The sequence below is a fragment of the Schistocerca gregaria genome, chromosome 1, assembly GCF_023897955.1.
Source record: "Schistocerca gregaria isolate iqSchGreg1 chromosome 1, iqSchGreg1.2, whole genome shotgun sequence".
NCBI lineage: Eukaryota > Metazoa > Arthropoda > Insecta > Orthoptera > Acrididae > Schistocerca > Schistocerca gregaria.
The window spans coordinates 667,621,721-667,634,555 of NC_064920.1; the positions used below are offsets into that span (position 1 = coordinate 667,621,721).

The 12,835-nt window shown below is 43.7% G+C and overlaps 1 protein-coding gene across 10 annotated transcripts in view; it reads left to right on the plus strand.

Moving 5' to 3' along the window:
* LOC126362232 (protein piccolo-like) overlaps positions 1 to 12,835 on the plus strand; it is a 731,361-nt gene that overhangs the window by 656,315 nt on the left and 62,211 nt on the right. For 6 of the 10 annotated variants that reach the window (XM_050007864.1, XM_050007862.1, XM_050007865.1 and 3 more), the window contains one exon: positions 12,514 to 12,648. In XM_050007864.1, the coding sequence (XP_049863821.1) occupies positions 12,514 to 12,648 (135 nt within the window). The remainder of the gene's footprint in view (positions 1 to 12,513; positions 12,649 to 12,835) is intronic. The other 4 variants (XM_050007863.1, XM_050007866.1, XM_050007870.1 and 1 more) reach the window with 1 other exon arrangement.

Consider the following 12,835-nt stretch of genomic DNA (forward strand, 5'->3'; position numbering starts at 1 on the left):
TGTCTTCTTTTCTTGTAGTTGGCTCCAGTTTTTCATGCCTAGGCATCTGATAATGGAAATTTTAAGTGTGTCAAGTATTTTGTTATTTCAAACATTTCTTTAAAAAATAAAATTAACTGTACATACAGAGCTAGTACACATGAATTGTAACAATGAAAACAAGTGTTTTTAACTTGAAATATAACATGTTGTGCATAAAATTATATGAAATTTTTCAGATAAACAGTTGAGGTAATACTGACGTGTCAAAAATTTGAAAATTAGTTCTGGTATTGACTTCTTCTGTTGAGGAAAAGTAATGCTAGAGGAGGGTGTCTCTTTACAGTGTTTATCTGATAAGTTGTTTAATTTTTCTCATTTCAAGAGGAGCTGTTGAGTAATGGACTCAAAAAATCATATGAAGATCTTATGGAATCAACGTTTTGGAAGACGGCATAGCACTACTGTAGTTACTATACTGGCAAACATTTTTTGGGCCTTATGTACTTATTATTGTTGTCTGAACAAGTAAAATTCAAAAACAGTTCATGATAAACTGACCAAGATTCCGGAATGGGTTGGAACTATACTGCTATTTCACACAGTCATGAAGCATTATTTTATTATGAAACTGCATTTTCAAATTATAAAGGTGAAATCATTCATCAGGTTTGTTGGTTACTCAGTTCATGTCCCCTGTGTTAGTTTCAACCCATGGAATATCCAAACTAATGTCTTATATGAAGAGATACTTGGCACTGAATTCACACTAAAACTTAGACAGTCTTTCATACGAACTAATTTTTGCGACATGTATACATGCTGCATAAATGGGCACATCACTGAAAAAGATTATGACTCCATTTCAGTCTTAATGAATTTGGACTCCATACCACAATTAAATTGTGACACTATCTACAAACTGTATTAAGCAAATTTTCTTTTAGCAATGGATTTGATTTTTAAGTTCAAAATTCTGTATTGCACTTGTTCTGTTAAGGAAAATACCCAATCTATTTCTCATCTGGGGTACACATTTTGTACCTTATCTCCAGTTATCTATATAAATAAAAATGTAAATGTTCATTTGTTCAAAGTCTTAAATATCTAAAAGTTCTTCAACAGTTTCTTTGAAATTTTGACACAATGTTACTTTTCAGTACACACGTTTTTATACTCTGAAGAGCCAACGAAACTGGTACACCTGCCTAGTATCATGTAGGGCTCCCAAGAGCAGGTAGAAGTGCCACAACACGACATGCCATGGATTTGACTAATGTCTGAAATAGTGCTGGAGGGAGTTTACACCATGAAACCTGCAGGGCTGTCAATAAATCCATAAGAGTATGAGGGGGGAGGAGATTTCTTCTGAACAGCATGTTGCAAGGCATCCCAGATATGCTTAATAGTGTTCAGGTTTAGGGAGTTTGGTGGCCAGTGGAAGCGTTTATATTCAGATGACTGTTCCTGGAGCCACTCTGTGAAAATTTTGGATATGTGGGGTGTTGCATTGTGCTGCTGGAATTGCCCAAGTCCATCAGAATGCACAATGGGCATGAATGGATGCAGCTGATCAGACATGATGCTTACATCCAGGTCACCTGTCAGAGTCGTATCTAGACATATCAGGGGTGCCATATCACTCCAACTACACATGCCGCACTCCATTACAGAGCCTGCACCACCTCCAACAGTCCCCTCTTGAGATGCAAGGTCCATGGACGTATGAAGTTGTTTTCATACCTGTACACGTCCATCTGCTTGATACAATTTGAAACTACACTCGTCCAACGAGGTAACTTGTTTACAGTTACCAGAACTCCAATGTTGGTGTTGACAGACCTAGGCATGGTGTAAAACTTAGTCTCATGTAGCCATCAAGGGTACACAAGTAGGTCTTCGACTCTGAGAACCCATATTGATGATTTTTTGTTGAATAGTTTGCGTGCTGACACTTCTTGATGGCCCAGCATTGAAATTTGCAGCAATTTATGATAAAATTACACTTCTGTCATGTTGAACATTCTTATCAGTAGTCATTGGTCCCATTGTTGCAGGATCTTTCTCCAGACACAGCGATGTCGGAGATTTAAAGTTTTACTGGATTCCTGATATTCATGGTACATTTGTGAAGTGGTCATATGGGAAAATCCCCTCTTCATTGTTAGCTCAGAAATGCTGTGTCCCATCACTCATGTGCCGACAATAACATCACGCTCAAACTCACTTAAGTCTTGATAATCTGCCATTGTAGCAGCAGTAACCAGTGTAACAAGTGCGCTAGACACTTTCTGTCTTACATAGACATTGCCGACCACAGCACCGTATTCTACCTGTTTACATATCTCTGTATTTGAAAACGCTTGCCTAGACCAGTTTATTTGGCACTTCAATGGAAAGGGAGAATGTTGTTAACAAAAATCTAGAAAAGTACTTGACTGATTTATGTCTGATTTTTACTTGACATTCTACTGAACATTAGGACAGACATAGGCTATGTGTTTTTAAATATATGAACATATATAATATATAAAAAAGAAATGCTGTTACCAAAAATCTTAAAAAGTTTGTACCCAGTTTACTTCACATGCAAATATCTACATAATATATAAAGTGGAAATATAGTTACCAAAAATCTCAAAAAGTTGTTGACAAATTTACTTCAAATTTTTAAATGTTACTCTAATAAATGTGTAGAGGGATGTGGGCTGTATCTGTATATTTTTTAATATATCTAAAAACAAAGATGATGGGACTTACCAAACAAAAGCGCCGACAGGTCGATAGACACACAAGCAAACACAAACATACACACAAAATTCTAGCTTTCGCAACCAACGGTTGCTTCTTCAGGTAGGAGAGGGAAAGACGAAAGGACGTGGGTTTTAAGGGAGAGGGTAAGGAGTCATTCCAATCCCGGGAGCGGAAAGACTTACCTTAGGGGGTAGAAAGGACAGTTGTACACTCGCACACACACACACACACATATCCATCCGCACATACACAGACACAAGCAGACATTTGTAAAGGCAAAGAGTTCGGGCAGAGATGTCAGTCGAGGTGTAAGTACAGAGGCAAAGAAGTTGTTGAAAGGCAGGTGAGGAGTGAAATTAGCGGAGGTTGAGGCCTGGCGGATATCGAGAAGAGAGGATATACTGAAGGGCAAGTTCCCATCCCCGGAGTTCTGACAGGTTGGTGTTAGTGGGAAGTATCCAGATAACTCGGACGGTGTAACACTGTGCCAAGAAGTGCTGGCCGTGCACCAAGGCATGTTTAGCCACAGGGTGATCCTCATTACCAACAAACACTGTCTGCCTGTGTCCATTCATGCGAATGGGCAGTTTGTTGCTGGTCATTCCCACATAGAAAGCTTCACAGTGTAGGCAGGTCAGTTGGTAAATCACGTGGGTGCTTTCACACGTGGCTCTGCCTTTGATTGTGTACACCTTCCGGGTTACTGGACTGGAGTAGGTGGTGGTGGGAGGGTGCACGGGACAGGTTTTACACCGGGGGCATTTACAAGTGTAGGAGCCAGAGGGTAGGGAAGGTGGTTTGGGGATTTCATAGGGATGAAGTAAGAGGTTACGAAGGTTAGGTGGACGGCGGAAAGACACTCTTGGTGGAGTGGGGAGGATTTCATGAAGGATGGATCTCATTTCAGGACAGGATTTGAGAAAGTTGTATCCCTGCTGGAGAGCCACATTCAGAGTTTGGTCCAGTCCTGGAAAGTATCCTGTCACAAGTGGGGCACTTTTGTGGTTCTTCTGTGGGAGGTTCTGGGTTTGAGGGGATGAGGAAGTGGCTCTGGTTATTTGCTTCTGTACCAGGTCGGGAGGGTTGTTGCGGGACGCGAAAGCTGTTTTCAGGTTGTTGGTGTAATGGTTCAAGGATTCTGGACTGGAGCAGATTCGTTTGCCACGAAGATCTAGGCTGTAGGGAACGGACCGTTTGATGTGGAACGGGTGGCAGCTGTCATAATGGAGGTACTGTTGCTTGTTGGGGGGTTTGATGTAGACAGACATGTGAAGCTGGCGATTGGACAGATGGAGGTCAACGTCAAGGAAAGTGTCGTGGGTTTTGAAGTAGGACCAGGTGAATCTGATGGAACCAAAGGAGTTGAGGTTGGAGAGGAAATTCTGGAGTTGTTCTTCACTGTGAGTCCAGATCATGAAGATGTCATCAATAAATCTGTACCAAACTTTGGGTTGGCAGTCCTGGGTAACCAAGAAGGCTTCCTCTAAGCGACCCATGAATAGGTTGGCGTACGAGGGGGCCATCCTGGTACCCATGGCTGTTCCCTGTAATTGTTGGTATGTCTGGCCTTCAAAAGTGAAGAAGTTGTGGGTCAGGATGAAGCTGGCTAAGGTAATGAGGAAAGAGGTTTTAGGTAGGGTGGCAGGTGATCGGCGTGAAAGGAAGTACTCCATCGCAGCGAGGCCCTGGATGTGTGGAATATTTGTGTATAAGGAAGTGGCATCAATGGTAACAAGGATGGTTTCCGGGGGTAACAGATTGGGTAAGGATTCCAGGCGTTCGAGAAAGTGGTTGGTGTCCTTGATGAAGGATGGGAGACTGTATGTAATGGGTTGAAGGTGTTGATCTACGTAGGCAGAGATACGTTGTGTGGGTGCTTGGTAACCAGCTACAATGGGGCGGCCGGGATGATCGGGTTTGTGAATTTTAGGAAGAAGGTAGAAAGTAGGGGTACGGGGTGTCGGTGGGGTCAGGAGGTTGATGGAATCAGGTGAAAGGTTTTGTAGGGGGCCTAAGGTTCTGAGGATTCCTTGAAGCTCCGCCTGGACATCAGGAATGGGATTACCTTGGCAAACTTTGTATGTGGTGTTGTCTGAAAGCTGACGCAGTCCCTCAGCCACATACTCCTGACGATCAAGTACCATGGTCGTGGAACCCTTGTCCGCCGGAAGAATGACGGTGGATTGGTCAGCCTTCAGATCACGGATAGCTTGGGCTTCAGCAGTGGTGATGTTGGGAGTAGGATTAAGGTTTTTTAAGAAGGATTGAGAGGCAAGGCTTGGAAGTCAGAAATTCCTGGAAGGTTGGGAGAGGGTGATTTTGAGGAAGAGGAGGTGGGTCCTGCTGTGATGGAGGATGGAACTGTTCCAGGCAGGGTTCAATTTGGACAGTGTCTTGGAGAGCTGGATCATTAGGAGTAGGATTAGGATCATTTCTCTTCGTGGCAAAGTGATATTTCCAGCAGAGAGTATGAGTGTAGGACAGTAAATCTTTGACGAGGGCTGTTTGGTTGAATCTGGGAGTGGGGCTGAAGGTGAGGCCTTTGGATAGGACAGAGGTTTCGGATTGGGAGAGACGTTTGGAGGAAAGGTTAACTACTGAATTAGGGTTTTGTGGTTCCAGATTGTGTTGATTGGAATTTTGAGGTTTTGGAGGGAGTGGAGCTGGAAGTGGGAGATTGAGGAGATGGGAGAGACTGGGTTTGTGTGCAATGAGAGGAGGTTGACGTTTGCTGGAAAGGTTGTGAAGGGTGAGTGAGTTGCCTTTCCGGAGGTGGGAAACCAGGAGATTGGATAGTTTTTTGAGGTGGAGGGTGGCATGTTGTTCTAATTTGTGGTTGGCCTGTAGGAGGATTCTATGAACAGCCGGTGTGGATGTGGGAGAGGAAAGATTGAGGACTTTGATTTGGGATAGGAGTTGACGGGTGTGTTCATTGGCCGAGTCGATGTATAGGTGAAGGATTAGCCGGGTGAGGGCTACGGATTGTGCTGTTTGGAACTGGTATAAGGACTGATGGAAAGAAGGATTGCAGCCAGAGATGGGAACTTTAAGTGTGAGGCCTTTGGGGGTAATACCAAATGTCAGACACCTGTCTTTCAACAACTTCTTTGCCTCTGTACTTACACCTCGACTGACATCTCTGCTCGAACTCTTTGCCTTTACAAATGCCTGCTTGTGTCTGTGTATGTGCGAATGGATATGTGTGTGTGTGTGTGTGTGTGTGTGCGAGTGTACACCTGTCCTTTTTACCCCCTAAGGTAAGTCTTTCCGCTCCCGGGATTGGAATGACTCCTTACCCTCTCCCTTAAAACCCACATCCTCTCCTTCCCTCTTGTGTGTGTGTTTGAGGTTTACGGGCGCTAAACAGCGTGGTCATCAGCGCCCAAACGCATAGAAACAGGAACACAAGCGGCGAAGGGACGAAGACGGACGCCAAACAAGGAGAACGGCTAAAAGACACAGGCCTGACGCAGTTCCAAATGCGCACATACAGAGGCAAAACAAGAGGAGAAGAAACACACTAAAAAAGGAAAGGAAACACAAGGAAAAGAGAACAGATACCGAAGGGAAACAAGGAGGTAATCGTGACTGGCGGACCTCTTACCTAAAACCTGGGTGAGCCAGTCACCCAGCAGCACATTAAAACCTTCTCCCTAAAATCCGAGGCAACAGATTGGACAGGACACAAAACCGTAAGACCTTAACCACAGTCGCTGCGTCGTTTTGCAAAATAGAGGGCACATCCGGTGGCAAGGAAACCACCGCCCTCTGGTCAGAGAATAAAAGACAGTCAAGTAAAATGTGGCGGACAGTAATCTGGATGCCACAAGCACTGCAGATTGGGGGGTCCTCCCGCCGGAGTAAAAAACCATGCGTGAAGGGACTGTGTCCAATGCGGAGGCGAGTGAGGAGAACCTCATCCCGCCTGTATGACTGGTAGGACGTACGCCATGGTTGCGTAGTGGCCTTTACCAGACGCAGCTTATTGTCAGAAACTGCCAACCACTCCTCTTCCCATTGATGCATAACACGAAAACGCAAAAGGGAGGTTACAGCATGGAGGGGAACGGCACATTCAACAGTGTGAGGGAGGGAACATGCATCTTTGGCAGCCACATCCGCCAGTTCGTTTCCCCTAATACCCACGTGCCCCAGCACCCAGCAGAAAGAAACCTCCTTCCCCCGCCGTTGCAGGTGGAGTAGGGCATCATGGATGTTCTGGACGACCGTATCCGCTGGGTACAAGTGTTGCATGGTCTGAAGGGCACTCAGGGAGTCAGAAAAGATGAGGAACTTAAGACTGGTAACACATCTCATCTGCTCCAATGCCCGCAAGATTGCAAACAATTCGGCATCGAGGATGGTAAACGCCGCAGGAAGCCGTAACTTGACGACTCGATCAGGGAAAACAACAGCAGAACCAACAGTGTCCCCCTGTTTAGAGCCATCTGTAAATACAGGTACATGGTCCGGATGCTGGTTTAAAATATCGTAAAATAAGGAGGTAAAAACAAACGCCGGAGTGCAGTTCCTCCGGTTCTCCGACAAGTCTAAAAGGATGCTGGGCCTCTGGAGCAACCAGGGAGGCAGGCGAGTAAAACCTTGTCGTTGGGGGGCCCACACGCTCCACACCAAGGGACTCAAGCAAATGCTTGGCACGAATCCCAAATGGTTTTGTTGCCCTGGGACGACTGGAAAAGAGACGTTCCATAGGCGGTCGGGCAACGGTAGGGTACGCAGGGGAGGTAGGACAGGCAAGGAAATGACACACCCGTCGCACCATGAGGAGTTTCCGCCGGATGGAGAGCGGCGGTTCCCCTGCCTCAGCACACAGGCTGGGGATGGGGCTGGTACGGAAGGCACCAGTGGCCAGCCTGATACCCTCATGGTGTACTGCGTCAAGGATCTTCAGATACGAAGGCCTTGCTGACCCATACACGGTGCAAGCATAGTCAAGATGCGATCGGACGAAAGCCCTATAAAACTGCAGCAGACGCGCCCGATCTGCTCCCCAGGACCGATGGCTCAGACACTTCAAAATATTCAGTGCCTTCAGGGCCCGCACCTTGAGGTCTTTAAGGTGAGGCAACCACGACAACTTGTAATCAAAAGTGAGGCCCAGGAACCTCACAGTGTCTCTAAAAGGAAGAACGGTGTCCCTCAGACGCAATTCAGGGGAGGTAAAAAGACGCCGAGAACGATTAAAATGAACACACACAGATTTGTCTGCAGAAAAGGTAAAACCCGTCTTTGCAGTCCATGCCTCTAAGCGCTTTATCGTAAGCTGTAACTGCCGACTAGCACTGACAAGACTGGAGGAAGAACAGAAAACAGCAAAATCGTCCACAAACAAGGAGCATTGGGCAGGACTCCGGATAGTGGACGTGATACTGTTAATAGCAACGGCAAAGAGGGTGACACTTAAAACGCTGCCCTGAGGAACACCATTCTCCTGCACGTACAAATCCGATAGCACATTACCAACCCGATACCGAAAGAGGCGGTGAGAAAGAAAGGACCGAATGAAGATGGGGAGACGGCCACGAAAGCCCCACTCATGGAGTTGATTGAGGATAAGGCGGCGCCAAGTAGTGTCATACGCCTTATTAATGTCAAAGAAGACCCCTAGACAATGCTGGTTACGTAGAAAGGCCTGCTGGATGGCGGCCTCAAGCAGGGTCAAGTTGTCTATAGTGGAACGACATCTCCTAAAGCCACACTGAGAGGAGCTAAGGAGCTGCCTGGTCTCGAGCAGCCAAACCAGGCGGCGGTTGACCATGCGTTCCAACGTCTTCCCAACACAGCTCGTCAAGGCAATACTCCGATAACTACTGGGATGTGTTCGGTCCTTCCCTGGTTTGAGGAGGGGAATCAAAATTGCCTCCCTCCACGAGTCAGGGTACGTGCCAGATAACCATATCATATTGAAACAGTTCAGGAGAACTTCCTTGGATGGCAGCAACAGGTGCCGCAGCATGCTGTACCGGATTTGATCATGACCAGGCGCAGTATCATGAGCCACAGACAGCGCAGAATCCAGTTCCCACATTGTGAAGGGGCAGTTATAGGGTTCAGAATTTAGAGACCGGAAGTCCAAGTGACCCCTTTCGATGGCAGTGCGGTAGCGGCAGAAATCTGGATCACAGTTAATAGTGGCGGTAGATTCCGCAAAATGCATGGCCAGTGTCTGGGCAATGTCTCTCGGCGCCGTGAGGAGACATCCCTGATGCAGCAATGCCGTGACAGGTAGCTGGCTGAGTTTCCCGGAAATCCTCCTGATGGCTTCCCATACTTTCGTAGAACTAGTGGAGCGAGAGATGGCATTCAAGAACGATTGCCATGCCCGTCGTTTGCTCTCTTTAATCACTCGCCGCGCTCTGGCCCTTGCCACCCGAAAGGCCGCAAGATTGTCAGCTGAGGGACGGCACTTGAAGCAGCGCAGTGCTGCACGGCGGGCGCGGATGGCTGAGTGGCACTCAGTGGTCCACCAAGGGACAGAACGCCTCTTGGGATGACCGGATGACCGTGGGATTGACAATTCAGCAGCATGTGAGATCACGGCTGCAACATGGTCTACCCATTCGTGGACGCTGGCACGGTGTTCCAAAACAGCCAGTTGGCTGAAAAGTGTCCAGTCAGCTCTGCAAAGGTGCCACCGGGGCGGCACTGGTAATGCCACAGCCTCATCCCTCTTTCCTGAAGAAGCAACCGTTGGTTGCGAAAGCTAGAATTTTGTGTGTATGTTTGTGTTTGTTTGTGTGTCTATCGACCTGCCAGCGCTTTTGTTTGGTAAGTCCCATCATCTTTGTTTTTAGATATATTTTTCCCACGTGGAATGTTTCCCTCTATTATATTATTTATATTTTTTAATGTATATAATATACAAGTGTAGCAGGGAAATGTTGTTCGCAAAAATCTCGGAAAGTTGTTGAGTAATTTACTTAAAATTTTTACGGGATACTGTAACAAATATTCATATGGACAGAGACTACATATTTTTTTAAAGAGCAAAGTATAGGTTTTCTGTTAAAACTGGCCACAAGAAAGAAAATGCTGGCCTATGCTCTGCTGCCAGTCTTTGCAGTTTTGTTTTCTTTCTCACAGTTGGGTTTAATCTTGATAGAAGGGCATTTAAAGAGTTGGAAAAACTCTTTCTTCCATGCATATTCTTCCTCATTATATATATTTTCAAACAAAAATTGTATACACAGTAATGTACTGTTTTGTTGCCTTTGTTTTTTTTGCAGGAAACAGAAAAGTTGTATCTATGGCTTATCAGCTTATGATCAGAATACTACTACTGCTACGTCTGAATTTGCAATAACAATAAATGAGGCTGAAGATCAGAGGTGGGGTGGGGGAGGGGAGTAGATGGGCAGGAAAGGGTGGGGGTAGGAAATGGACTTAGGTCGGGAGAGGAGGAGATGAGCAGAGTGGAGGAGGAGATGGACAGAGTGGAGGAGGAGTTGGAGGGAGAGGGAGGGAGGAGCAGGAAATGGACAGAGAGAGGTGGGAGGATGAGGAGACAGATAAAGAGAATGGGAGGAAGAGATGGACAGAGATTAGGGGCAGAAGAAGATTAGTACTTATATCCAATTCCTAAACTCGTTTATCAATTGAGAAGCACTGCCATGTTCTTTGAGTAGTTTCATAGATTCTTCTGCATTCAGTGGAACAGACATCCCACAGCTGAGTGAAGATTTCAGTTTTTGTCCATGTCACCTAAATGTAGTTGTACATCCTCTGTACATTTGTCGGGTGACATTTTAAAATCATATACACCCTCAGTATCTCTAATTATACAAGCAAAAGACATGTTACAATACAACAGTGTATTATGCGTAAGTTGGTGATGGTAAAAAGTGAACAAGTTTGGATGTGAACCAATGTTTAGTTTATAAAAAATCATTCATTTACATAACATGTTCCATAGAGCCCAGTATGAAAAAGGTCTTTCAAGATGTGGGGTAAAAATTGAGACATCCTTGATATATAGAATGCAGGCTGTATGTTATCTGTTTTTCACAGACATTATAGACAGTCTTTAAGCATACTGTATACTGTTGTTGGGCAAGTCATCTGTGACAAAAAAAAATATTTTTGTGTGGCAAAAGAAAGCAGTGAGTTGTATAGTAGGTGTCTTAAAAACAGCACATCCTGTAGGTCACTTATGCCATTGGTGACTATTACAGTGGTTTCCACAGTATTTGTTCTCAAATTTCTTCTGCACATAGAAGAAAATTGACAGAACTATAAATTATGATGATCATTACCTCAGCATAATACTTGTCACAATCAAATGATTGACCAGCCCACTGGTACACTAAACAAAAATAAAAAAATTATTAAAGATACCTTGGTATTAAACATTTCAATTTACTATCTTGTAACTTCCGGGCAGGTTAAAACTGTATGCTAAACTGGGATACAAACTTGAGACATGTGCCTCTCATTGACAAGTGCTCTACAAACTGATCTATCTATGCAAGACTTATGGCCCACCCTCAGAGCATTACTACCAGATGTACCTCATCTACTACCTTTGAAACTTCACAGCAGTTCTCCTGCATACCTTGCAGAATTAGCAGTCCTAGAAAGGATATCATGGAGACATGACTTAGCCATAGCCTTGGGGATTGTTTTCAGAATTCAGTCCGGATGCACTGTCTCATTAAAGATATCTAGGGATGACATACAGTATTGACGAAAATGCATTTTATGCCATTGAGAAGTTCCTTCATTGTGTGAAGGAAGACCTTATATTCTGACTCTTATCTTACTGTGAATTTGTATGCCAACTAACATGTCTATATTGTTACCCCTTTTACTGTATTTTATGGTTATCTGGCTTGACTGAGTGTTGTCTTTAGTATTATGTTATCTAGTTTACATTGTTTTCCTTAGAACTGATATTGTTTACTGTGTACAAACAATGACAACACTCATAGCATGTAAAATGCTAGAAGATGAATGAATACATTAAAAACAGCCAACAAGTGGTGAGATTCAGTTAATTGGAAGGACTATTGGAAAATGGAATTTCTCTTTGAAAGAGAGTTTTTTATGTGCTTGTACAACACATAGTAGAATATTTCTGTTACATGGAATTCAGTTCACACTGGACTAAAATAACTAGTTTTATCAAAACTGTATTATGTATAACTGCAGTCTTATTTGGTACATGAAAGACTCAAACAGAAATGTTTGAAACTCCTAAAGCAACAATGTTTGTGATAAAAGAGCATAGTCTGCATTTTTATCTCTTGATATTGTTGTTTGGGAAAAGGTAATGTGCTGAAGGAAGATCATGAATACTTCAAGAAATGTACTAACAAAATCAAGAATACTTATAGTATATCAGATTACACTTTGGTGATCTTAAGGATAAGACAAGACATCATACAGAGGAATCTGAGCATTTTCCTGTGCTATATTCATTAATGGCAAAGAAAGATTAATTATTGCTATACATACACACACTCTCCGAAATGCTGAACAAGGAACATCAGGGTGCATGTATCTATAGATTAGTATAGATTTTCACACATTTAAAACCAGTTTGTTGAACTTTACACTGACTGATGTTCATTAAGATTAAAACACTTACTAATCAGAGGCATTTATACATTTTTTATTGCAAACTGAAAATATCTTACAACACTTACAGATTTAAGTTTAATACACAGCTGCTAACTAATACTTAAAAAATATTCTACATGTATGTTAATGTGTGGATGTCAAGAAATTTGTAAATAACACATATCACATTGAATTTGTCAGCAGGCAATGAGAATAGTCAGCATATGGAGTATCCTTATGGCAATCAGTCAACACAAGGCGTGCCAGTGCAGCAACTGAGAAAACTTCAGCTGAGTGAGGATGATCGTGCACTTATGAACAGATTCAAAGCTCAGGGTAAGAGTTGGAAACATTCTCAACTGATTATATAATATAATTGCCATCAAATACTCAATAGTTTGGAATATAGTAACTGTTCTGTTATTGAACAAGAATAAATATCAGTGAAGAACCAACAGCATATAAAATGAATATTGATTTACACACAAACCAAAACAAAATTTTTCCTTCAGTGGACAAGGTT